Here is a 22,873-nt window from a genome sequence, read left to right as displayed (position 1 = left end):
GGTGACGTGTTCGTGTGCGAACACACTTTTTGGCGACTCCGCTGGGGACAAAGCTTTGAACGGTCTCCGGCCCGTTATTGCTACGAAGAGATCGTCATCTAGGGTTTGCAATCTACAAAGGTAATATGAATACCCAATTCACATATGTAGATGCAAATAATGTGTATGTTGTTGCTAGATCATCTAATGAGCATAATGTATCGGCTAGCCCTAGCTTTATCAATCATGCATCTAATTATGTGCAAGGGCCGATGCAACAAAATCTCCATGATTCTACTTCATATAATTTTAGCAACATGCAATATATGTATCCCAACTCCCATGCATCAGCAACCCCACAAATTTATATGCCGATGAATAACATGATGAGTTCGGTTAATCAAGTTGAGACACCCTATGTAGGAACTTCCAATGGTATGCAACAAAGTGTTTCAAGTTTTTATTCATCGGCAAATAACTTGCAGTATGTTAATCCAAACGTGCCGGTGGATAAGGGAATTGGACATGTTACTACTAGTTATTTGGCCAATTACCCTCAACCATCATATGCTACACCTCATGTTAGTAATTTTTCAGCACCGCATGCAACTGTAGATGTTCATAATTTGGCCCCGCATCTTCATGGTCATAGCCGAATAAGTGAAAAATTTACAGGAACACATGTGCCGTCATCAAATACTGTAGCATATAATGCATACTCTATGCAATTTGAGAATTTCGGCAACACTCGCGATGCATTGCAGAAAGAATCTGAAAGTATTGCAGAGCAATCTCTTCCAGAAGCGGTTGTGGCTGCATTAAAAAAGAGCTTGGCACAAAACAAGAGGATTAGTGCTCTTTGCCTTGAACAATATGAAAAGGGGTTGTTCCCTGATTATGCTGCAATAAAGGCTAGAGTTTTGCAAGAAGATGAAACTTCATCAATCGATAGAATTGGCGAGAGAGCATATCATTATACAGAAGTGCATACACCTCCACCTAGTACCGCAGCATATTATACACCCCCTACACAGTTGCAAAATTTTGGCAACACTAACAGTTCATTGCTGAAAGATCCTAAAAGCATTGGGGGGCAAACTACACTAGAGCGGGCTGAAATTGAGAGGAGAGTTAAAGCTTTGCGCGATAGGGTGCAAGTACTTCGCCAAGAGAGAATTGATAGGGAATTAGTTCAAAGAAAAGAAGCCTTGCCAATTGACATAACCGGTGAAAAGAATGATGATTCGGAAACTAAAAGTGCTTCGGTTGAAAAAGCCGAATCAAGTTATATATATTCCGAATCCATCAATTCCAAAGAGGCAAACATTATTGAGAAAGGGCATGGAAAGTATATCAAGACAGCCATACTTGATTTTTCTGAAGTTAACGGAACCTACTTCCTGCCCTATGAGTTTCGTGCCATAGAAATTGATGAGCTTCAAGAACAAGAACAAGTAGGCGAAGAAAGTTTGGTGGACGAATATCTTGAAACTAATGATGCACCAAATCAAGAAAAAGATGATCACAAGGCATTGGGGAGCTATCCGAAGGCGGAGCAAGATATTCTTCAAGTCACACCACCATCATGCTCTCCCAACATATTTGAAGAGGTATGTCTAGCAATTAATTTACCTGTTTTCAGATTTGGTCATGACTTAGTTGTTGATGCATATATTAGAAAAATCTTCATAAGAAATATTGAGAGACCCATGAAGAAGGCTAATTTATTTGTTAGCAATCAGATTGTCACAAAGTATATCGGTCAACATATTGCACCATTCAGAAAGACCGATAGTGAAAAATTATTGCAGCCAAGGCTTTCCCCATTGCTTTATCTAAAGCTCATATCTAATTGGGTAGCTTTTCTTATTTCTTACTTGGCTTACACTTGGTCTCAACTAAGACGTCTATGTTCTAAATATCTTTGTTTCAGAAATTTAAAGCCAAGGTTAAATTCTATTGAGAAAACCGATGCTAATATAATAACTTGTCCAAAGACATCAGAGATAGAGTGGAAAACACAATGCATAGCCGAATGGGGAGATTCCAAATCTGAACCATTCGTTTGCTTATCTCCAAAGCCGTTCACACAGCAAGATCGGTTAAAAAACAAGAAGTATACCTTCAATTCCAGCATGTGTGATCAAATATTTGATTTGTTGCTAAAAAATAATTACATAAGAATTCTTGATCACCATGTCAAGCCATCAATTCAAGGACGAATGTATTGTAAGTTGCATGATTTATTCAAGCATAATTTTGAGGATTGCAACATGTTTCGTCAAATAGTTAAATCGGCCATTGAAAAAGGACGATTGAAGTTTGTTGAAACACCAAGAGATGATAGGTCTATTCCGATTGGTCCCGATGGCAAAAAGTTTTTGCATCGGCTGCTTCAAGCCGATCCATTTAAAGAGAAGGTAAAAACTTCAGGTGATGGGATCAAGCTTTCAAGTAAAGAAGTTGTTGAAGAGCATAATGAACATAATCTTGAGGGCGAGAATTCCATCGAATCTACAGTGGAGAAGCCAAGGACTGGGGGGCAGCAAGCAAATTCAATGATCGATGAAAGCAAACCAAAAGAAAACAAAGGCCGAAATAAGCGCAAGTGTAAGAGATCAAAAATCAATTTCGCTGAACTATGGGATAAATATCAAAAGAAGAGTGAAGAGAAGAATGCTTATCAGCCAAATCATGCAAAGAAACCAAAGTCATCCCCAAAGCGCAAATATGAGGGTCGGCATTAGCAAAGTGAGAATCTCAATGCAGCATATTCATATCCTTACTTTGGGCCGCCGATGCCAATGTCGTGGATACCTCCCTATGCTCATGTAAATCCATATCCATCATGGGACAGGTATGACACAAGGACACATTACCCATCTTATTTTGGACCGTCTCACCAACATTATGCAGCTCCAAGAAAATCAACATTTGATGAACAATCACATGTCAAAGATCGTTTCAATCACAAGGAATCGGTCCGGAGCTCAAGGAACGAGAAAGAGGTGGTCAAGCAAGTTTACCATGTTAAAAAAGATGGTCGTAAGAGTGTTACTTCAGATTTGATCTCAAATGAAAAAGAGTCAATTAAAGTGTTGACATTTGCTACTAAAGGCGATGAGGCAAGTCAATCAGGTGTCAAATCTGAAGAGAAGAAGTTGAGAGTGCACAAGGTAAAACAAGAGTTGCCATTACTTCAAACAAAATCACAGCCGGGGTGCCCACTCGGCTTATCATATTGGCAAAAGAAGAAATTGCAAAAACTTAGTGCACAAGAACTTGAGGAAAGGAATATGGCATGGATTCCAAAAGGAAGTGCCCAAAATGAGAATTATGTGCAAGCTTCCATTGTACAATAAAAGTGAAGAGAGAGAAGGATGGAAGCAACAACCAATTAAGCCGAAGGAGTGCATCACAACATCAAAATTTTCGGTTAGCACATCATCCATTTTCTTCAACTATGCGATTGATGCCTTTGCCATGGAACTCATCCCTAGGTATGATCAATTACCCTCCATGGATTTATTTTCATCCATGGATGCAACATAAGCTTCTATATCATGAGAGGGTATTACCAAATCACTATACATTTGATTAGCTACAAGTTTGTTGCTGATCCAAACAGCCGAAATTCTTGATTTGTCATTTCATTTGTTTATTTCGGCTATACATGCTTTGGTCGATGAATTCTACATGAACCTTATGGAGGTGGCCGATATTTATTTATCGCCCTAAGAATATGACAAAGCATAGCCGGTGTACCATTCTAAACATCGTCTTTAGTTTGATTGGAGAGCAAGACAAGGTACATGTTCATGGAAATCTATACATATACTTATATTATGCTTGCATGGAGATGAAACATTATGACCGATGCCATTCAAAATATGTTGCATAGACCGATTCATAGAAATTGAGTGGGTTTATGCTTTGATTTAATATATATGATTCGGCCTACGAATATGAGAGGCCAAATAATTGTTGTTTTATTATCGACCATCGGATTTATGACATGCATAATATTGATATTAGCCTTGTCCTTCCAGTACTATGGAGATTATGTTTTGATGGTTGAATTCATAACAATGCCAAGGTGTTGGTGTTGTTTATATATCTCCTTATGGTACTATTTTGTGAAGCCTCATGCCACTTAAAATATATTTTTTGCACAATAATCAAAGCCGAATATGCAATGTTATTCGATTTGGATCTTTTGGGTGCCGTAGGTGCTACGCACATTGAGGCTTTGGGTGATTCGTTTTGAGTAGTGCAACAAATATCCAAGGGTCATCAATATTTTGATGAATCACTTATAGTTTACCTTGAGGTATCTCTAGATATAAAATTTACCTTGGGTTGCTTTAATATTTCTCTTATATCTAGACATGAAAATTGAAGAGCAAATGAGTTGGCGCAACAAGCATTAGGCTACCATGTTGATCATGGTGTATTGCACATCTATCAATAGCCGGTGCTTGATCTCATCGACATAGGTTAGGCCGAACCAAAGCCCATTGCTTCGGCCACAAATGAAATTTGTGTGCAGGTGAAAGAAAGGATTAGAGGGAATTCATTCTTGATTGTCTGCAAAATCCCAGTGAAAGGGTGAACAATATGGTTCAGAGGATGACTTTGAAATACATATCCATGGAAAATTATCACCGGATTGTTAATGAAATTGGGAAGGTTTCACCCAAGTTTGCATCAAGGATTCAAACAAGTAATGGTCGATATATACTTATTGTCCTAAGAAGATGCAAAATGGCCGATGGAGTGTTGACATCGTCCTTAGAACCAACATGGTACAAGTTATTTTTCGGCACGCTAGCTATGCCGAAAAACAGGGGGGCATGTGTTGACGCTCAAAATTGGCACGATCATAAAATTAGCATAGGTTATATCAAGACCAATTCAAACTTATGATTGGAAGTCACCTTGGAATATCTCTCTTCGAGAAGATCAAGATGGATATGAAGATGGTCTAAAACGGAGCTCGAACTCAAAAGTTATGACAAGTTCAGAGATGCTCATGTTGACACCAGAGTAAAGAAATGCATAAAACTCAGTTAAGATGGCCTCTTATGGAAACTGTTACAACATGAAAGTTGTGCGTCTCATCGAAACTATTGATTTTGATATAAAAATCGTCTTAATCCGAGTTTGTATGCAACCTGTGGAGGCAAAACAAGGTCAGAAACAAAAGCTGCAGAGTCATTTCGGACCGACCGAGTTGATTTGATCGGTGAGACCGAGTTGGTCCGAAAATTTACCAGAGAGTTGGCAATGTTCACTCGGTAGGACCGAAGCAAACCAATCGGTGAGACCGAGTTGATCCGAGAAATTACAGAAGGATACAGAGAGTTGGCAACGTTCACTCGGTGGGACCGAAACGAACCAATCAGTGAGACCGAGTTGGTCCGGGAGATTACCAAAGATTCCTGTCCGAGTTAGGTTAGGGTTTTTGATGTTTTGGACGGAATTTTTAGTCATTTTCTTGTACGGGAAGTCTAGCCGCCTCATAAATAGATGAGAGGTGACGGCCGATTGAACAACACACAATCGAACATATCAATCTATCATCTTTTACCTTTACCTTTATCTCCATCCCTTGTTCTTCTTCTTCCTCGTTCTTCGTTCGTTCTTCTTGTTGCAGGGCGACAAACCTCGAGGCCCTAGGGGCGATCAGGTCAACCTAGGGCAGCCCATAGCCACCGCGCGCCCTGACGGGGTCCCTCCCGGGCGCGCGGGGGCTTCGGGTCCTCAAAAGCACCCGTTGGATTGCTTGCGTACCGTGCTTCCGGCCGGGTCTCCTTCGACGTGAGCTGCGGTGCATCACCCTCGGCGTTGGAGGTACACGGTGACGTGTTCGTGTGCGAACACCGTGTTTGTTGCACCAATAAAGAGGGACGTCGACAACCTTGCATCCATCCTAAGGGGCTTTGGTGATGTCACGGGCCTTCACACAAACTTTCAAAAGAGCTCCGTTGTGCCAATCCGGTGCAGTCAACGAAACCTGGACCACATCCTTCAAAGTTTGCCAGCAAAGAGAGCTAATTTTCCGATGACTTACTTGGGACTACCCCTCTCGGTCTGGAAACTAAAAAAGGTGGACTTCTAGTATCTTGAGGACAAGGCGGCAGAAAAATTGGCCCCTTGGGAGGGCCAAAATATCATCACCATTGGGTGTACAACGCTCGTCAAGTTCGTCATCACCTCCCAAGCAATTTACTCCATCACTCCTTTGGTCGTCCCCCAAAGCACTTTGCATAATCTCAATAAGATGGAGAGGGCGTTTCTCTGGTCCGCATCAGACAAGACCATTGGGGCCAAGTGCAAGGTCAATTGGGAGGTAGTATGTCGTCCCTTGGAATATGGTGGTCTGGGTGTCCTCAACACTGAAAAATTTGCGCGTGCTCTAAGATTGCGGTGGCCTTGGTATGAATGGACAGACCCATCCAAACTCTGGGTGGGTCTAGGCAACTCCTGTGACGAGAAGGACCTTGAGTTCTTCTATGCCTCCACCATCATCACTGTGGGGAACGGAGCGAGAACGCCTTTTTGGAACTCTTCTTGGCTGCTTGACCGTAAACCAAAAGACATTGCTCCCCTTATTTACGAGGCCTCGACGAGGAAAACATGGAAGGTGAGGGAAGCCTTAAAGAACAATGCATGGATCCTCAAGATAAAGCCCCCAGATATTGTCACCGTCCACCACATCCGAGAATTCTTCACACTTTGGATGCTCGTGCATGATTTCCACCTTGATGAGCTTGCAGATGATGTGATTGTGTGGAAACATAAAAATGATGGGGTTTACTCCGCGGCCTCAGCCTATAGGGCCCAATTCTTGGGCCTGGTCATATCCCCCTTGGACCGCATGATATGGAAGAATTGGGCACCACCAAAGGTCAAGTTCTTTGCTTGGTTGGCCCTTCAGGACAGAATTTGGACTGCCGACAGACTTGCAAAGCGTGGATGGGAAAATTGTGGCTTATGCCCGCTTTGCAAACGAGAGCCCGAGAACGGGCCACATCTCTTCTTCAAATGTCGTTACACCATCAGACTTTGGAGCATGCTGGTTGCAAAACTTGGCCTTGAACATGTTGATATATCTACATGGCACTTGGCGGGATCCATTGAGGAGTGGTGGGATAGAAGAACCGGCATGGATATTCCATCACGCAAGGCCATGGCCTCTCTCACTATGCTTGTCTCTTGGGCAATTTGGAACGAAAGGAATGCCAGGGTCTTTCGACATAAAAGTGCACCGCCCCCGATCGTCCTCAACATCATCCTCGAGGAAGCGAAACTATGGGTCGCCGCGGGTGCAAAGAAACTAGGGGAAATCATAATACGCGAGTAATTGTCATGCGGTGTTGTATGGACACTTGTAAAACTCTATTCCTCTCTTAACTAATATATGAGGCAAATCTTTTGCCCTGTTTCAAAAAAATAAATAGCCAAAGAGTCAAAACAAATCTGACATTTTTTGGCATGCAAGATCATCAGGTGCACCATGTGCATGCAAAATTTTGCGGTGTTTGGACATTTGAGGAGCTGGTGAGAAAAATCATCTCTACACAATACACTTTTTCAAAGTTACTTTAAGAAGCCAAATTTGTTTGTTTGTTTTTTTTTTTGCCAGAAGCTCCCACAAAATTTTGCACACACCTAGCGCACCGCGGCATCTTGCATGCCAAAATAATAAAAGAAAAATCCCGAATTGATTGTTCATCGACGGGTGTAGCTTGGCTCTAAATCGCCCTCTCCTTGGACAAAGATACTTCATACAAAAGTGAGCACGAAGAGAAAGCATGCCAATGCTTAAGCAGCACACAATGCCTTCTCATAAGGCAATCTCCCCTCTATAGTTTCACCACACATTTACGGTTGCGCTCACCACTGTTGTTGGCAGTTGGCGCTTCTTTTCTTGGCTAGATGCAGCGGACAATAATCTAAATGTGAGAGATGTTTTAGAAATGTCATGATGGCTAGCTTTATTTCAAATCAAAAAGAGATACATCATCCACCATAAAGCGCTATTACAGAACCAGGAGGATTTTTCGAGCACACAACTGGAGGATGAACCCTAACTAAACTAGCTAGCTCATGAGCCATGTGGTTAACATCACGAGCACAATGCTCAATGACCATATAAGTAAATTCAGTTATAACAAACCAAAGCAGACATTGATAATCGTAACCGCCATCGCCAAGGAACCTAATTCATCCGTCATACAATCGGCGAGCACCGAGCAATCAGACTGCACAATTAGCTTCTGGATACCTATTTGGCGTGCCAACAGCAGGCCACACCTCACAGCAATTGATTCAGTTGTACTCTCTCCGTTACAAAAACGGGGACGGAGAGAGTGTGTGCATAACTAGGTCGTCTACATCATCTCTGATTATAGGTTCAATTTCAGATTCCCGATGGTAATTCATACCAGAGTGCGCACATATAATTTTACTAAAGAGGAATAGACAAACCTTTTTTTGGCTTTTAATAATGGGGCGTGCTACGCGTCCGCCGGCTTACCGCGAGCCGTCAAATCTCACGCCATCGAGCGGCCGAGCGTCATCCTTCCCACTGCAACACAGGTAATGTTACGGATTTTTTTGTAACAAAGATCGTGTTGCAGAAATCTTTGCAGCTTATGTTGCGGAATTTTTCTTTGCAACAAGATCCTTGTTGCAGAATAGATCTTTGTTTTAAAAAAGCATCTGCAGCTCACAGCCGTGTCCGCCGCTATTGCAACAAGAGCCTTGTTGCAACAAAAAAAAACATCTTCGCTCTGGCTGCTGCGCAGGCCGATTCCGGCAAGTACCCACGACAATCGATGGCAGGCAACACACTCCCGAGGTCGTCTTGCTACGTTGTTTCCTACCCTCCAGCAAGCTTCAATGCTGTGATGCCTGTTCGTACACGTGGTTTGTTAGTTTCGGTCTCATAATCTGCCCACAAATAATATAAATGTTTATGTTTGTGATTTGTAGGGCTTTACCCTCACCCGAAGGAGAGAGAGCCCTTCCAGAAATTCTCAGTGGCTCCGAGGAGCCAAAGAGGGGGTTTGGAAATAGTTTTCAACCAGCAATTGACGCGCCTCGGTATAACCTCACTAGCTGCGTCATTGCCCCAAGCGCAAAGATGAGATTACCTGTAGCCTCACCATGCCATCTTATACCCATCTCCACCTCCCCATCCTCGCTAGCCCAGCGATGTGGGACAAAAGGAACGCGCAAAAACCAGCTGTGCACGCTTCGCTCTTCTCATGGGCCGCTAGTATACAAGGCCATTTCTCTATCTTACGCTAATCGGCCTGCGGTAAACAAGAGCTAAACGAATGAAGTTATCAAAGGAAAAAAAATGAGTTAACAGGCTTGACACTAGCATTTTTTTCTCAAGAAAAGGTTAACACCATAATTTTCGTTGATAGCAAAACATATCTAAACCATAACTTTTCTTCATCGATGAAAAATATATCTTATACTCCCTACGTTCCATATTAATTGTCGCAGAAATGGATGTATCTTAGACATATTTCAATGTCAAATACATCCGTTTGAGCGACAACCAATATTCAATGACAGATACCTTCGTTTGAGCTGAGCGACAACAAGTATGAGACGGATGGAGTACTAATTAACTCGTTGATATCATGTATAGGCAAAGTTTTCTATCTCACATGTAACCTGACATCAACAAATAATCTAACTGTGAGCGAAACTATGATACATCAACGGATAGGGCAAAGTTTGCATGAGTTGATCATGGTAAGTCTCAAGCAGTATAACAGCATCCTCAAGGCAAACAAAACCGGGGGTATGGAGAAGTATGAGAAAAACTCGACAAAACCATGTACTATTATGCTTATTCCTTACACATTCAGTAAACCTCCTGGTAAAATATAAGACAAGACTTTACGAGACTAGAAAGAATATAGGGGAGCTCTAACGACTAGCCTCTTCCGCTCATCTCGTCTGTGTAGGGGAGCACAGGAGGCCCGAGGCGTCCGCGCCAACCACAGAAAGCTCGCATATGGTACAAAGCTGCCCTTCAATGGAAGGAACAAACCGGGATCCGCAGTATGGGCACGAGACATCCTTTTGGCCGCGGTAGATGGGAACATACGTCGAGCCACAGACGACGAACGGATTTCTGTAGTCATAGTTGAGCTCATGGCTGTCCTGCTTGCCGTTGCACTGCTGCTGCACCTGCCGAGCCTTCTTCGCTTGGACCTCGTTGGGGCTGTTCTCGAGGAGCAGCCTTGCAAAGTGCTCTGCGGTCGCGAAGTTCTTCTGCTTGTAGCATAGAGCCATGGCGTTTGAGAGCACAAGCCTCATGTGAACCCTCTGGAGCTTGCAGTTGGTGAAGTAGGCCGCCAGTTCCTGTTGCCGGTTGATGTTGTCCTTCAATTCCTTCCTCTTGAGTTCCATTCTTAGACCAAGAACATATTCCCTCACTATCTCGATCAACTCCTTCACTTCATCAACTTCTCTCCGTGAGTCTACCACGATCAGGGGAATGGTATGCAAGATGCTGAGGAACTGTCTCAGCGCTTCTGGGAACTTCCCCTCGGTTGTGGCTTTGTAGGCTGCCTTGAGCCTGTCTTCCATTTGTGAGAAGGTGAAGACTAGTGAAGGAGGGCCCCTCACGTTAGGACTTGAGGACTCACTCCAACCTTTCTCAACAGCAATTGATATAGCGGGAGCAGTTGCAAGTGCACGAAGATATGAATGACTGCCCATATGCAGATCGAGAAACATGGGTTTCAGGGGAGCAAAGTTCTTGATGCCCAACTGGCGGCTGAGCAACCTCATTGCAGTGTCAAAGTTGCCTGCTGCTGCATGCTCCCCAGCAAGAGAAGATTTCTGAGTCCAAATTTGGCTGACAGGCATTCCTGGTGTAGGAGCAACAAACACAGTGGAGCGAGCATTTCCAGCAGCTTTTGGGGTCTCTGCTTCAGGCAATTCCAGATCTTCAAGATCCCAACCACCTTCCTCACCATCCTCCTTGTTCGCTTCACCTTCCTCGGGATCAAAACCATCACCCCCATTTGCCACTGCATCACTTGCATCCACAATATCCAAGTCCTCATCACCCCAGTCAGCACCAGCAGCTTCATCATCTTCCTCAACTTCTGCTCTCCCAGTAGCATCCAGTCCACCCTCAAATATGCCACGCATCACCCGGAGCAATGGCCAATCAACGCTGGATATGAGAGGTGCGGGCGGAATCAAAAGTGAGCGAGTTTTTCCTTCAGGTAGAGAAGGAACATTCTCACCCAACTCAGCAGCAAGCCTTTCAGCAATTTCAGTGAGCCCATGAGTGGCGGCAGTGACATAGGCAAGAGGAAGCTGTCCGGCATTCTCCAGGATCTCAGCTCGCTTCCTAGCATCCCCAAGATACAATGCATTGTGGAACTGACCCATCAAATTGTTATTCTGTCCGGCAATTTTGCACATGAAGCCCACCTTGTCCATGTAACCAGTAATAAGATACAGAAAAGTCAGCCTCTCAAAATTCTTCGTCCGCTGGTATGCATATTCCACAATACCAACATTCCCCTGCCTCAGGGCCTCAATTCCCAACCTGTACCAGTGATCCTTGTCATCAATCTCTTTTGCAGAAGCCACTGCGATTTGGATGTTACCACTTTCAAGAGCTAGATTAAATCTTGTCTTCTCATCTTTCACAAAGTGGAGAGCAACTTCTGGAAACCCTTTCTGTTGTAAATATGAAATCACTGCCTGCCCACACAGCTGTGAGCTCTTAATCATACTCATAACATGGTCATAACGTTTCCGGAGAAGGGCGAGCTTGAAAATGTATTCAGAAGCATCGACTGATATCAGCTTGTTCTTTCCATCACGATCAAGACAGAAAATGTTGTTCCCAATAACCCTTGTTATGTAAACAGGGACATCAAGGGTCTTTATGATCCCACTATCTCCATTGGGAAGACAGTATTTGATATGGTTCAAAGTAGAGTAAATAAAAACACTGTTCTCATCCCAGGCACCACTTTTCACACGAATGGTTTCATGCAGTGTAGAGCGATGAACAAGCTTCTTGCTAGCTATAACCACTGCATGCTTGCTCAGCAGTGCAACATACTCCATGTCACTGGACCAAACTACATATTTAACACCAGCTGACTGGAGTTCACCAAGAACTAGCCTTTGTTGTAGATCAAAGATGGTCACACGATCTTCAGCTTTGCACAACAAATTACCAGTCCCAGCATAATAAATTGCATCAGTCGCAATAGGAAGAGGACTCTTCTTCACAATTTCATTCTTAAGATTCTTCACCAAAACTTGATTGCTACTCTTCTCAAGGACAGCAAACCTATTCCGTGCCACAAAAACAGCCGAGCCACCAGCTCCCTTCTTTGCCTCTTGCAAATAATCAGCCCTGCCAGCAGAATCTTTAGGAACAATGTACAGATCATATGAGCCCCCGTCCACATCAGAGCAGATCAACACAGCATTTTCAGTTGGACTATAAGATAGTGTCCTGGGTGCCTGGTTCAAGCTGACGGATCCTGGTCTTCTTATTGGAGCCACCTGAACTTCCTTCTGGGTGGAGTACTCAAAGAACCGGAGGAATCTGTCCTTCACATAGAACACAGTATCAGCACTCACGCTGAAAGCTGGGCGTTCCCTCTCTAATTTAAACACAATCATGCCACTGTCATGACCAGCAGCAAGAAGATTCATTTCAGGGTGGGCGGCAAGGATCCAGAAACGGTCATGTTCCCGCCTAAATGTCTGAATACCAGTTCGCTTTGTGGCATCCCAAATGCGAATGCTTTTGTCCTCTGAGTTGGACACAATGATGTCTTGCTTCGCATGGAACATCACACACGACACATTATTCATGTGCCCCCTCAAAGTATCAACTTCCCAAGCCTTGGTATCTGTCAAAAAATATCAAATTTTATTTTATTGTTTGTTCAATCCAACCAATACTCAGCAAAAAAATAATTAGTGCTAGACTAGACCTTCAATTGACATTTCTCATGTTGAACAAACAAGGGTAATTTGATAATTTGTTTATAATTTGTTCAGTCCTACTAATATGCAGAGTGTTTTACTGGATATTAAATGGTTATATACATGTGATCACTCAGAATTAACAAAAAGGTAATTTGACAATTACGAAACATGTTTCTTGCGTTCAGCTAGTTTTGATGACCACTGACAATTTAGTTGATATTACTTGTGATAGACTGAGGAGTAAACAGTAAAAGGTTCTGTACAAGTAATATCACTTAAACAGAATCAAAAGGATTCAAAATAAAATGACTAATTCAGAAGCATTGTTTCAAACTGTCATACAAAATAATGAAATGATGCGTACATAAATATGTAATTATTGTTTTCATACAACGAAATAAAATAAACCAGACATAAATAGTTAAAGAAGTGATTGCACTGTTACCATTCATTCTCCACAGCTTCACTTGCCGGTCATCTGCCCCAGAAACAATGAGTGGCAATGTGGGGTGAAATGATGCCCAGTTGACACCACGGTCATGGCCTTCCAAGACATATTTCACAACCGCATCGACACCCCCAAACAGATCAGTGTTCATCTGAGTGAGACGCAGGATGTCATCCGCAGGTGACACCGTCTTCTTCCTCAGGGCACCAATATCCCAAACACGGACAGTCTGATCTAGCGATGCTGACACAACCAGGTCCTCCTTGGGGTGGAAGGACGCGCACATGACATAGTGATTATGCCCGGTGAGCACAGCCACACAAGTACGTGACTGCCAGTTCCAGATCCGGATTGTCTGGTCATCACTGGCACTTACTATCCATGGGTACTCATGGTGGAATTGCACAGTACGAATGTAGTCGAGATGCCCAGTAAGCGTAAACAAGCAGCGGTGTGTCTTGTAATTCCACACCTTGATCTTGTAATCGTCACCTGCATTGCATCACAACCCAAAATCTTAGTCCAAGCTTTGTGAATGTTAATGAGCATGCATTGGATTATTTTACCACCTATTCTACATTCACTCAGCGTTCAAGCATTGACTCACTGTTAAGCTAGTAACTAAAACATGAAGCAGACTAACCAGAGTGCACCCCAGTGTCATCAGCGACACAATCCCCTCAACGTTTTGTGAATGCTAATGAGCATGCATTGGATTATTTTACCACCTACTCTACATTCACTTTCAACTGGCTAATAAACTACGGTGATAACAGTCACTAATAAAAACCAAATGGCACTCCAAGTAAACAATTCTAGAAACAGCAAAGATCATAAAAGGAAGCACTAGATCCGACCAACCCATCCTACCAACTTATGACACCTTAACAGCCACCGGCACACATCAAGCGCGATCTAACAGCAGCGTCGACGGATCACAGAGACATCTAACGGCCTCGACACTCGCGCGCAGAGCCTCCAATCCAAGGCAAGGCTCGGGGCCGTGGCGCGCGGCTCTGTGTCAATCCGCAAATGGCAAATCACGCCCGAACCGATCGAGCCGAGCGGGATCTAGCAGGGCGGGGCGGGGCAGTACCTCCGGAGACGAAGAGGGGCTGGGTGGCGTGGAAGTGGACGCCGCGGACGGGGCCGTCGTGCTCGTCGAAGCGGTCGAGGAGGGTGCCCATGCGGTAGTCCCACATCTGGATCACGCCGCTGTGGAGGCTGGCGAGGATCCATGGCCGCCGCGGGTGGAAGCTCAGGCCCTTGACCCGGTTGCTCTTGGTCTCGAACTTGGTCAGCATCTTCCGTTCCCCCGCCGGCGGCGCGTCGTCCCCGGCGACGGCGGCGGCGGCCCCTGGCCCTGGCCGCGGAGAGGAGCGGAGGTGGGGTGGGGGGGTCGGTGGATCTGGGGCGGAGGAGGGGGAGGGGAGGGAGGGAATGGCCGATGATGGGGAGGAGGAAGGTGCTTTAGATCTCGGGCAAGAGGAGATCTGGGTTTCCGACGCTGCTGAGTGCTGAGGTGGTGAGAGGCGGCGCCGCCGTTGGATTCTGGGGGAGAGGCGATCTGAGCCGTCGGAAATGGTGCGCCCGGGTTGTCAGTCACGCGCTCGCTCGCCGCAATGCTAAGATAAGCGGTTTGGCTGTGACCAATTTTTGGTAGAGTACGAATTATAAATTTCATGCTTAGAGAAGTGCAGGACGTTTTAGATAAGGGTGTTTATCATTTATGTCATTCTGGTTGTATTTTACTACTTGGTTTTGCCATTAGAAATTTCAACTGCTCAAAAATGTCATCGTTTCGTTAAGCGCATGCTTAAAAATGTCATCGCTTCGTTAAGCGCATGCTCAAAAATGTCACTGGACACCATTAGGCTAGTCATAGTGGGAGTAACTTAGCTAGTAACATAGCGCACTTCAAGAAAAAATTGCTTAGGCTGGTCACAATGGGCAAGAACATAAGCTAGTAACTTCACACTTCCCTAGACTATGTTACTACCTCCACAGTGGGTAGGAACATCTATGTAGTGTCATGCAACGATGTATTTATTAGGTTATAGACTCATTGTTTCTTGGAGTGTGTGATGTTTCGGTAACTTAGCTAGTTACCACAAACACCTCGCTCTTCATTAAATACGTGCCACATAAGCAAAGTTGTATTGGAGTGTGTGATGTTACTCCTAAGTTCCTCCTCACTGTGACCAGCCTTACGTGGTATATAGTTAATGAAAAGTGGTAACATAATATGTTACTGTAATATAGCGTTTCCCAAGACAAGATGAGTATACAAGCTAATAAATGAAGTCCTCTATGACACTAGTACTATGTTACTTTGCACTATGAGTACAATGTGTGCTCTCGTATCTACGCATCCATCGTCACACGTAAACACTATGTACAATGTCCTCCAAAGACTGCAGTCGCCGAGCTTTAAGACTGATCGATGTCGCCACTAGCATCTTGATATCATCGAAAACATCACCTTCTATTGAAAACATTATGCATTGATCGAACAATAGGATGGCAAAAGCTATGGTTAGATTGTTCATTGACTCAGAGTACAAGTACCCTCCTAAACATCCAACAATGGATTGGTTCTCGTGCGGAATGGATTTTGTATTGGGAATAACATCCATACAAATTCACATAAAACACCATATGGTATCTGTATTGGTGCTTATTCCAACATGATTGATGAGGGGCTACTGAATTAAAGGGGAAAAGGGCCCCTCGCCCTGTTCATCGTTGGCGAGAGCCGGGAAGGGGAGGGGCTGACGGGGAAGGAAATGAGACGCGATGGGGAGAGAGACGGAGAGTTGATCCCCCGTTTCTCCCCCTTGGATTGTTGTTGGCGTAGGAAGGAGAAATCTATGTCGGTCATTCTTCCTTTATTCTAGGTCTAGTTGTTCTAATAAAAATGCATGCATCATGTTGGTCCCTTCTCGGCAGGTGTTGTTCCCTCTTATCTTCATTATCTGCTTTGTTCTCACTCTGTGCTTTCGATTAGGTTTTGGAGTAGGTCGTCTGGAAGTTGAAGCAAGTTGGTTTGACGCCAAGCTCGTCCTCTCCCTCCAAACCTTGTGGGGAAGGATTTGCTAACATGTTAATAGTGTTTTTGCTCTTCATCCGCCGGTGATGACCTCGGGCTTCTGTTCGTCAGTGTCGACAGTAAATCCCTTGGTCGGCGAACAACCAGACTCAGCAGCACGTGTCCGCCTTCATGCGGCCTGGAGGTCGACATGTCATTTTCTTGCTATAGTTGTTTACACCTGGTTCTTGATGGCAAAGTTGTTATTCATTTTTATGTTTTCCTTTGCCTGTAACGTGTAGCGTTGATCTTGTAATCTTCTGGGTTTTGGCCCGGTTTCGCAATTAGGCCTTTCCAATATAACAAGAGTGGGGTGGCCCTCTATGGAGGGACCCGCGTGCAGCCCATGAGCGGAACGGGAAGCCCCTTATTTTTCTCTACATTTTTTGTCTTTTTTGTTTTTTAGTCTTCTTCAAAATAATTCGGGATCTAAAAAAATCAAATTTTCTAGAAATTGTGAATTTTGAGAAAAAATTAATCAAGAAATCTTATATTTGTTGCAGATTCGAAAAATTATCGCATATAAAAAATCATGTTTTTAAAACAGGGTTCAAGAAATCAAATAAGTTCATAATTTTGAAAAATGTTTGCGCATTCAATTTTTTTGTGGATTTGAACAAATGTATGGAATTCAAAAAATGTTCGTTCATTCCAAAAATATTCACGAGTTGAAAAAATGTTTGCGAATTTCTAAAACCATACCACGTATTGAAAAAATGTTCATGATTTGTTAAATAAATCAATAAATAATAAATTTGCATGCATTTGCAAAAATGTTCATAAATTTGAAAAAAATATGAATTTTAGAAATTGCTGTACTAAAAACAAGAAAGTGTTTGTGGATTTCCAAAAATTTTGTGAAGTCGAAAAATGTTCATGAGTTAACAAATGTTCACAATTTAAAAAATATCCTGAATTTTTTAAAAAGGATCGCAGATCCAAAAATTGTTCACGACTTCAAAAGATGCTTACGAATTTAAAAAATGTTCATGATTTCAAAATAAATTACAATTCGAGAATGTTCATGATTTCTTAAAAAATATGATTTCAAAAAGTATTCACGGGTTTGAAAGATGTTTGCAAAACGAAAAAATAAAAACTAGAAGGAAAAATGAAAAAGAAAAGAAAGATGAAGATAAATAAAATAAAAACAAACACATGAAAAATAAAAATAAAATGAAAAAAGATAAAAGAAAGAAAATGCCAGAAGAATAAACATATTATTTTTTAAAAGAAAGAATATGCAACAAATTGTTTTTTAGTCTTCTTTAAAATAATTCGGGATCTAAAAAAATCAAAATTTCTAGAAATTGTGAATTTTGAGAAAAAATTAATCAAGAAATCTTAAATTTGTTGCAGATTCGAAAAATGATCGCATATAAAAAAAATCATGTTTTTAAAAAAGGGTTCAAGAAATCAAATAAGTTCATAATTTTGAAAAATGTTTGCGCATTCAAATTTTTTTGTGGATTTGAACAAATGTATGTAATTCAAAAAATGTTCGTTGATTCAAAAAATATTCACGAGTTGAAAAAATGTTTGCGAATTTCTAAAACCATACCACGTATTGAAAAAATGTTCATGATTTGATAAAAAAATCAAAAAAATAATAAATTTGCGTGCATTTGCAAAAATGTTCATAAATTTGAAAAAAAATATGAATTTTAGAAATTGCTGTACTAAAAACAAGAAAGTGTTTGTGGATCTCCAAAAATTTTGTGAAGTCGAAAAAAGTTCATGAGTTAACAAATGTTCACAATTTAAAAAATATCCTGAATTTTTAAAAAAGGATCGCAGATCCAAAAATTGTTCACGACTTCAAAAGATGCTTACGAATTTAAAAAATGTTCATGATTTCAAAATAAATTACAATTCGAGAATGTTCATGATTTCTTAAAAAATATGATTTCAAAAAGTGTTCATGGGTTTGAAAGATGTTTGCAAAACGAAAAAATAAAAAACTAGAAGGAAAAATGAAAAAGAAAAGAAAGATGAAGATAAAGAAAATAAAAACAAACGCATGAAAAATAAAAATAAAATGAAAAAAGATAAAAGAAAGAAAATGCCAGAAGAATAAACAAAGGCAACACTGAATTCAGGGCCGGTTCAGAAAAATAAGCAATATAAGTGGGAAAAACCAGCATGGGCAAGCCCATACAGAGGACACACACACGCAAGTCGTACGCGCGGCCTAGGCGCCAAATAGGACTGGCCCTCTACGGAGGGCACAAGTTTGTCAGGAAAAAAATGAGTGCTTGGCATGGGGTTTGATCCATGCCGACCATGGTTTTATTCTGAAAAATGGACTTCCATCCATCTTACACTTTCTAGACCAAGATCTAAGATATTTACATCGTGTTATTTGCTAAATCTTGGTTGTGCTTCTTAGAATTGTGAAACTAGAAAAATTCATACACACTCATAGGTTCCGCAACTTCTCTACCCCATCTTTGTCCCTAGGGTGAAAACCTCATATCCGGTTTTGCCAAATCAAATGACAGTAGCTGCTCCTGGCGCCGCTCCCTCCTAGGAGGCGACGCCTTGGAGACCTTGACACGATATGGTGTTGTGAGGCCGGTTTGAGTCTATCGGTGTTGCCACTTTGAGAAAGCGAGAGCTCGTCATCGAACAAGCATCATTGGTCATGGGGATTGTCGGTGTTCTCTTAGGGCATGTACAATGGTTGATAAGATAGTCTTATCTTAAGTTTTGCATGTAATTTAGAGATGACAAAGAAAAATGTCTACAATGGGTCATCTCTTAGTCTTATCTTCAATAACTAGCAATTCCTAAAAATGTGGTGAGACATATTGTGCTAAGAGATCATCTCTTGTCTTATCTTAAATAAGAGAAGACAAGCCTTCTCTTATGAGTTTTCTCTCCTCCACCTTATTATTTATCTTACCTGGCACTCTTAAGATGGCACCATTGTACATGCCCTTAGCTTTCAAAGGAGGAAATCTCTCTCTGGCACCGGAACTCTATCGGTGGTTTGCCTTGCAAGTGCAGCTTTCTGGTCCGACGATGCTTCGGGCATGGTGTAGGTAGTTGGCTTGCTCGTAGTTAGGCTCTTCGGGCGGAAATCCGTTTTGCATGTTTTTGTGTTTTCTTATAAAGCATGCCAATTCTCTTTGATTCTTCAGGAGGAAAAGAACATTTTGTGGATAGGTTGAGGTGAACTAGGAACATGAACTGAGCGCACGGCAGTTCGACCAAGTGGTCATAGCTTCACGATGAAGATACCGTCCGGGTTGCAGTTTGATCCAGAGACCGTCCAATTTCACGCCTGAAGCCCCAACAAGTCATAATAAAATTTTAAATAGCAACATACTCCCTTCATTTCATAATGTAGTGCGCCCGCATTTCCCGAGATTCAAACTTGACCGTAGAATTAACCAACGAGACCGACTGCGGCAGGAGGAAAGCAGGAGGAAAAATTATATCACTGAATTCACATACGAATTCAGTGATATAATTTTTTCTCCTGCCGCAGTCGGTCTCGTTGGTTAAATTTATGGTCAAACTTTAATCTTGAAAAACACGGGCGCACTACATTGTGGAATGGAGGAAGTAACAGATAGTAGTAACATAGAGACAGAGATGAGAACAGCAAAATCTGCACAAAACGTCCAAGTTACTGCGTTCCAAACAGAGTAACAGAGGGTTTGAATTACCAAAGAAATCGCCCAAGGTTGCTGTAGCAGGGGAGAAAAAAGTGAGGCGGCAGAAAGAGTCATCGGGATACACGATCACTGAAGCTTTGCCGATGCAGACGAGCCGCAACATTCCCAACAAACTGGCGTTTCTTTCAGACCGAAGCTATCTCGAGGCCAGCGATCTCTCCACTCTCAAGCCGGACAGGACCGCCGGTTAAATGGACGAGGAAGAAGACGACGCGAGCGACTCGCCTCGAACTCAGCACCGGATGGAGCCATGGTTGCCATCACCACCGCCGGCAGCTCGAACTCAGCACCACATGGGATGATGGAATTGAAGAGGATTGAACCACCCTTTGACCAGATGATAAGCACCGGAGCCCAGACCACGTCGTGCTCCTCAGCCATCTCTCTCCACCTGCATTGATGCCAGCCATGAACATTCTTACAACAACCTAGGAGTATGACTGCTGCTACTTCGGCGTCGCAACAGCATCTGATCGCCTCTCCGGGATCGCTTCCCCGCATCAGCAGATCACCAGATTCTGTCGTGCACCAGCATCTCATTCGCGGCCCAGAGAACACCACAGCGGAGGCGAGGCATATCATGCGTGATCCTTGTCCTTGCACAAGGGACAAGATGCAAGCACATGTTTGAAACCATGTAGGAAATGGAGCATCAAGAGCGGTTGCAAATGAATTTTAACAGTTACTGGAGTGCAGTGTTCACATCACAGATCGGCAACCGAAAAACCATGGGAGATTGAAGTCAGAAGTAACAAAAATCAATGTGATTCACGCTTGAAATGAACTGCGAAGAGCATCAATACACGCTGGAGCAGACGCGGACGCCTCAGCTCGTGGTATCCTCCTGGCGGAAGGAACTGATCGACTAAGTGTGCGCTGACAGAGATACAAGAGGGATACACCGTCGCTCGCCGGGGGAGACGGCACCCCTCCGGCGACCAACACCACACCACGTACTGAAACACCACCCACACTCACCGGACAAACGCTGCTGCTGCCTCGTCTTGTCTCGTCTTCCACCTCGAATTAGAACAACACACGAACGGAGAAATGACCCCCACATTGAACGGAACGGACACCGGGCACAAAGTGGAAATGTTGTTAGCTCGCTCGCTCCGGCCCGGCCTCGCTCACACGAAGCCGACCTCGGCGAACTGCGGGCGCGGCTTGGCCGTGGTGGGGCCGGGCCGCGGGACCGGCACCATGCCGTCCGGGAGCGGGTTCTTGCGCGGCCGGCCGCGCGGTCGCGGGATCTTGGGCGGCGCGTCCGGGTCCCGCGGCTTGGGCGGGCGGCCCCGCCGGCGCGGCGCGGTGGCGACGGCGACGACGGCTAGTCCGTCGCTAGGAGGGGCGCCGATGGCGGCGGGGGCCCCCCCGGGGTAGTGGCCTGGCGGGCGCACCTTCGGGGGCCGGCCGCGGCCGCGCTTGGCGGGAGGCGGGGGCGGCAGCAGCAGCGGCGCGTCGTCGGAGGATTCGTCGTCCTCCTCTTCCTCCTCCTCCATCTCCGCCTCCATGTCGTCCTCCTCGACGGGGGACCTCGAGGGCGGGGGCGGCGGGGGGAGCGCGTACTTGCCCCCGGCGACGGCGACGAGCTCGGCGGCGGCGGACATGCGGGAGAGGTGCGCCGCGACGAGCGCGGGGTGGGACGGCGGGAGGTCGCCGCCGGCGCCGCGGGCCGCCTCGATGCGGCGCGCGATGGCGGCCTGGCTGGAGCCGTTGGGCTCCCGGAGCGACGCGATGGCCTCCACGATCATCTGCACCCACCACAAGGAGCCAAAGAAGTCAATTTTCCCAGATCGGTCGGGGGCCGGGCCGCAGATCTGGGGAAAGAACGAGGCGGCAGCGGCGGCCGCGGAGGCTAGGGTTTAGAGGGGTGCTTGCCTCGGGGTAGGAGGGGAGGACGGCGAGGTCGGAGGCCGCGCGGGGCGACGACTGGTCGCCGCTGGAGGTGGCCATGCCTGCGTGCGTCGCCCGCGGGCTGGCTCGGCTCGGCTGTCTCTCTCGCGAGCGCAGGCAGAGCAGCGCGTGTGGGAGTGAGCGAGGGAAGGGGTGGTGGTGGGGGGTGGGAATTGGGGGCGCAGCGCACGGGGACGCGGATCTGGGTGAGGCGCTGCGGGGCGGAAATGGAACGCAAGTACGGTTCAGACGAGGAATCTGTCGGGTGGTACCGGGCAGCCGTGGGTTGCGACCGGCTTCCCTTCCCTTCCCTTCCCACTCGCGCATCCCCACTACCCACGACCCGCCACGCCCACACTGGTGGTTGGCAGTGCAGCCCGGCCGTTCCACGGTTTTTTTCAAGGGTGTGGCTACATCTAGAGTATAGCTGGCCAAATGGGCTGTTTTTTTCGGGCCGGCCCGTGAGCATGCCGGCATGGCCCGCCTTGGGCCAGGCACGGCACGGGCTAAACGGGCTGGGCCCGGCACGAGGCACGCCCTGGGCCGTGCTTGGGCCTGGAGGCTGGGCACGCGGGCCGGCACGACACGGCCTGATTAAGTTTTATTTTTATTTTTTTTATACATCTATATATGACCCAACATGTAAAAATATGTTAAAAAACGCTCAGTGCGTCAAATAATAGACTGAAAATATGCGGCCCACCATGCTAAACGGGCCAACGTGCCGGCCCGTTTACTAATTGGGCCGTGCCTGGGCCTGAGGGCGCAGCACGC

The 22,873-nt window shown here is 44.8% G+C and overlaps 2 protein-coding genes and 1 pseudogene across 2 annotated transcripts; all 3 read right to left on the bottom strand.

Moving 5' to 3' along the window:
* Positions 1-8,979: 8,979 nt before the first annotated feature.
* LOC123088707 (uncharacterized) lies at positions 8,980-9,132 on the bottom strand (annotated as a pseudogene).
* Positions 9,133-9,727: 595 nt separating this feature from the next.
* Positions 9,728-14,865, bottom strand: LOC123087109 (coatomer subunit alpha-3). The gene is made up of 3 exons (XM_044509009.1): positions 14,529-14,865; positions 13,430-13,924; positions 9,728-12,905 (listed from the first exon to the last, which is right to left on the bottom strand). The coding sequence occupies exons 1-3, from the start codon at positions 14,734-14,736 to the stop codon at positions 9,955-9,957; spliced, it is 3,654 nt and encodes a 1,217-aa protein (XP_044364944.1). The 5' UTR covers positions 14,737-14,865; the 3' UTR covers positions 9,728-9,954.
* Positions 14,866-20,952: 6,087 nt separating this feature from the next.
* LOC123087108 (HMG-Y-related protein A) lies at positions 20,953-22,309 on the bottom strand. Its single transcript, XM_044509008.1, has 2 exons — positions 22,085-22,309; positions 20,953-21,957 (listed from the first exon to the last, which is right to left on the bottom strand). The coding sequence occupies exons 1-2, from the start codon at positions 22,157-22,159 to the stop codon at positions 21,334-21,336; spliced, it is 699 nt and encodes a 232-aa protein (XP_044364943.1). The 5' UTR covers positions 22,160-22,309; the 3' UTR covers positions 20,953-21,333.
* Positions 22,310-22,873: the final 564 nt, after the last annotated feature.

The sequence above is a fragment of the Triticum aestivum genome, chromosome 4A (genome assembly GCF_018294505.1).
Source record: "Triticum aestivum cultivar Chinese Spring chromosome 4A, IWGSC CS RefSeq v2.1, whole genome shotgun sequence".
Taxonomy (NCBI): Eukaryota; Viridiplantae; Streptophyta; class Magnoliopsida; order Poales; family Poaceae; genus Triticum; species Triticum aestivum.
This window is presented reverse-complemented; position numbering and strand designations above follow the sequence as displayed.

Bases quoted from the DNA above. Each gene is read 5' to 3' on its own strand.
- LOC123087109 (XM_044509009.1), bottom strand. From the start codon at position 14,736: ATGCTGACCAAGTTCGAGACCAAGAGCAACCGGGTCAAGGGCCTGAGC. The intron at 13,925-14,528 runs GTACTGCCCCGC...GATGCAATGCAG, and splicing joins GCCCCTCTTCGTCTCCGGAG to GTGACGATTACAAGATCAAG. The intron at 12,906-13,429 runs GTAACAGTGCAA...ATTTTTTGACAG, and splicing joins GAAGCTGTGGAGAATGAATG to ATACCAAGGCTTGGGAAGTT.
- LOC123087108 (XM_044509008.1), bottom strand. From the start codon at position 22,159: ATGGCCACCTCCAGCGGCGACCAGTCGTCGCCCCGCGCGGCCTCCGAC. The intron at 21,958-22,084 runs GCAAGCACCCCT...TGGTGGGTGCAG, and splicing joins TCCTCCCCTCCTACCCCGAG to ATGATCGTGGAGGCCATCGC.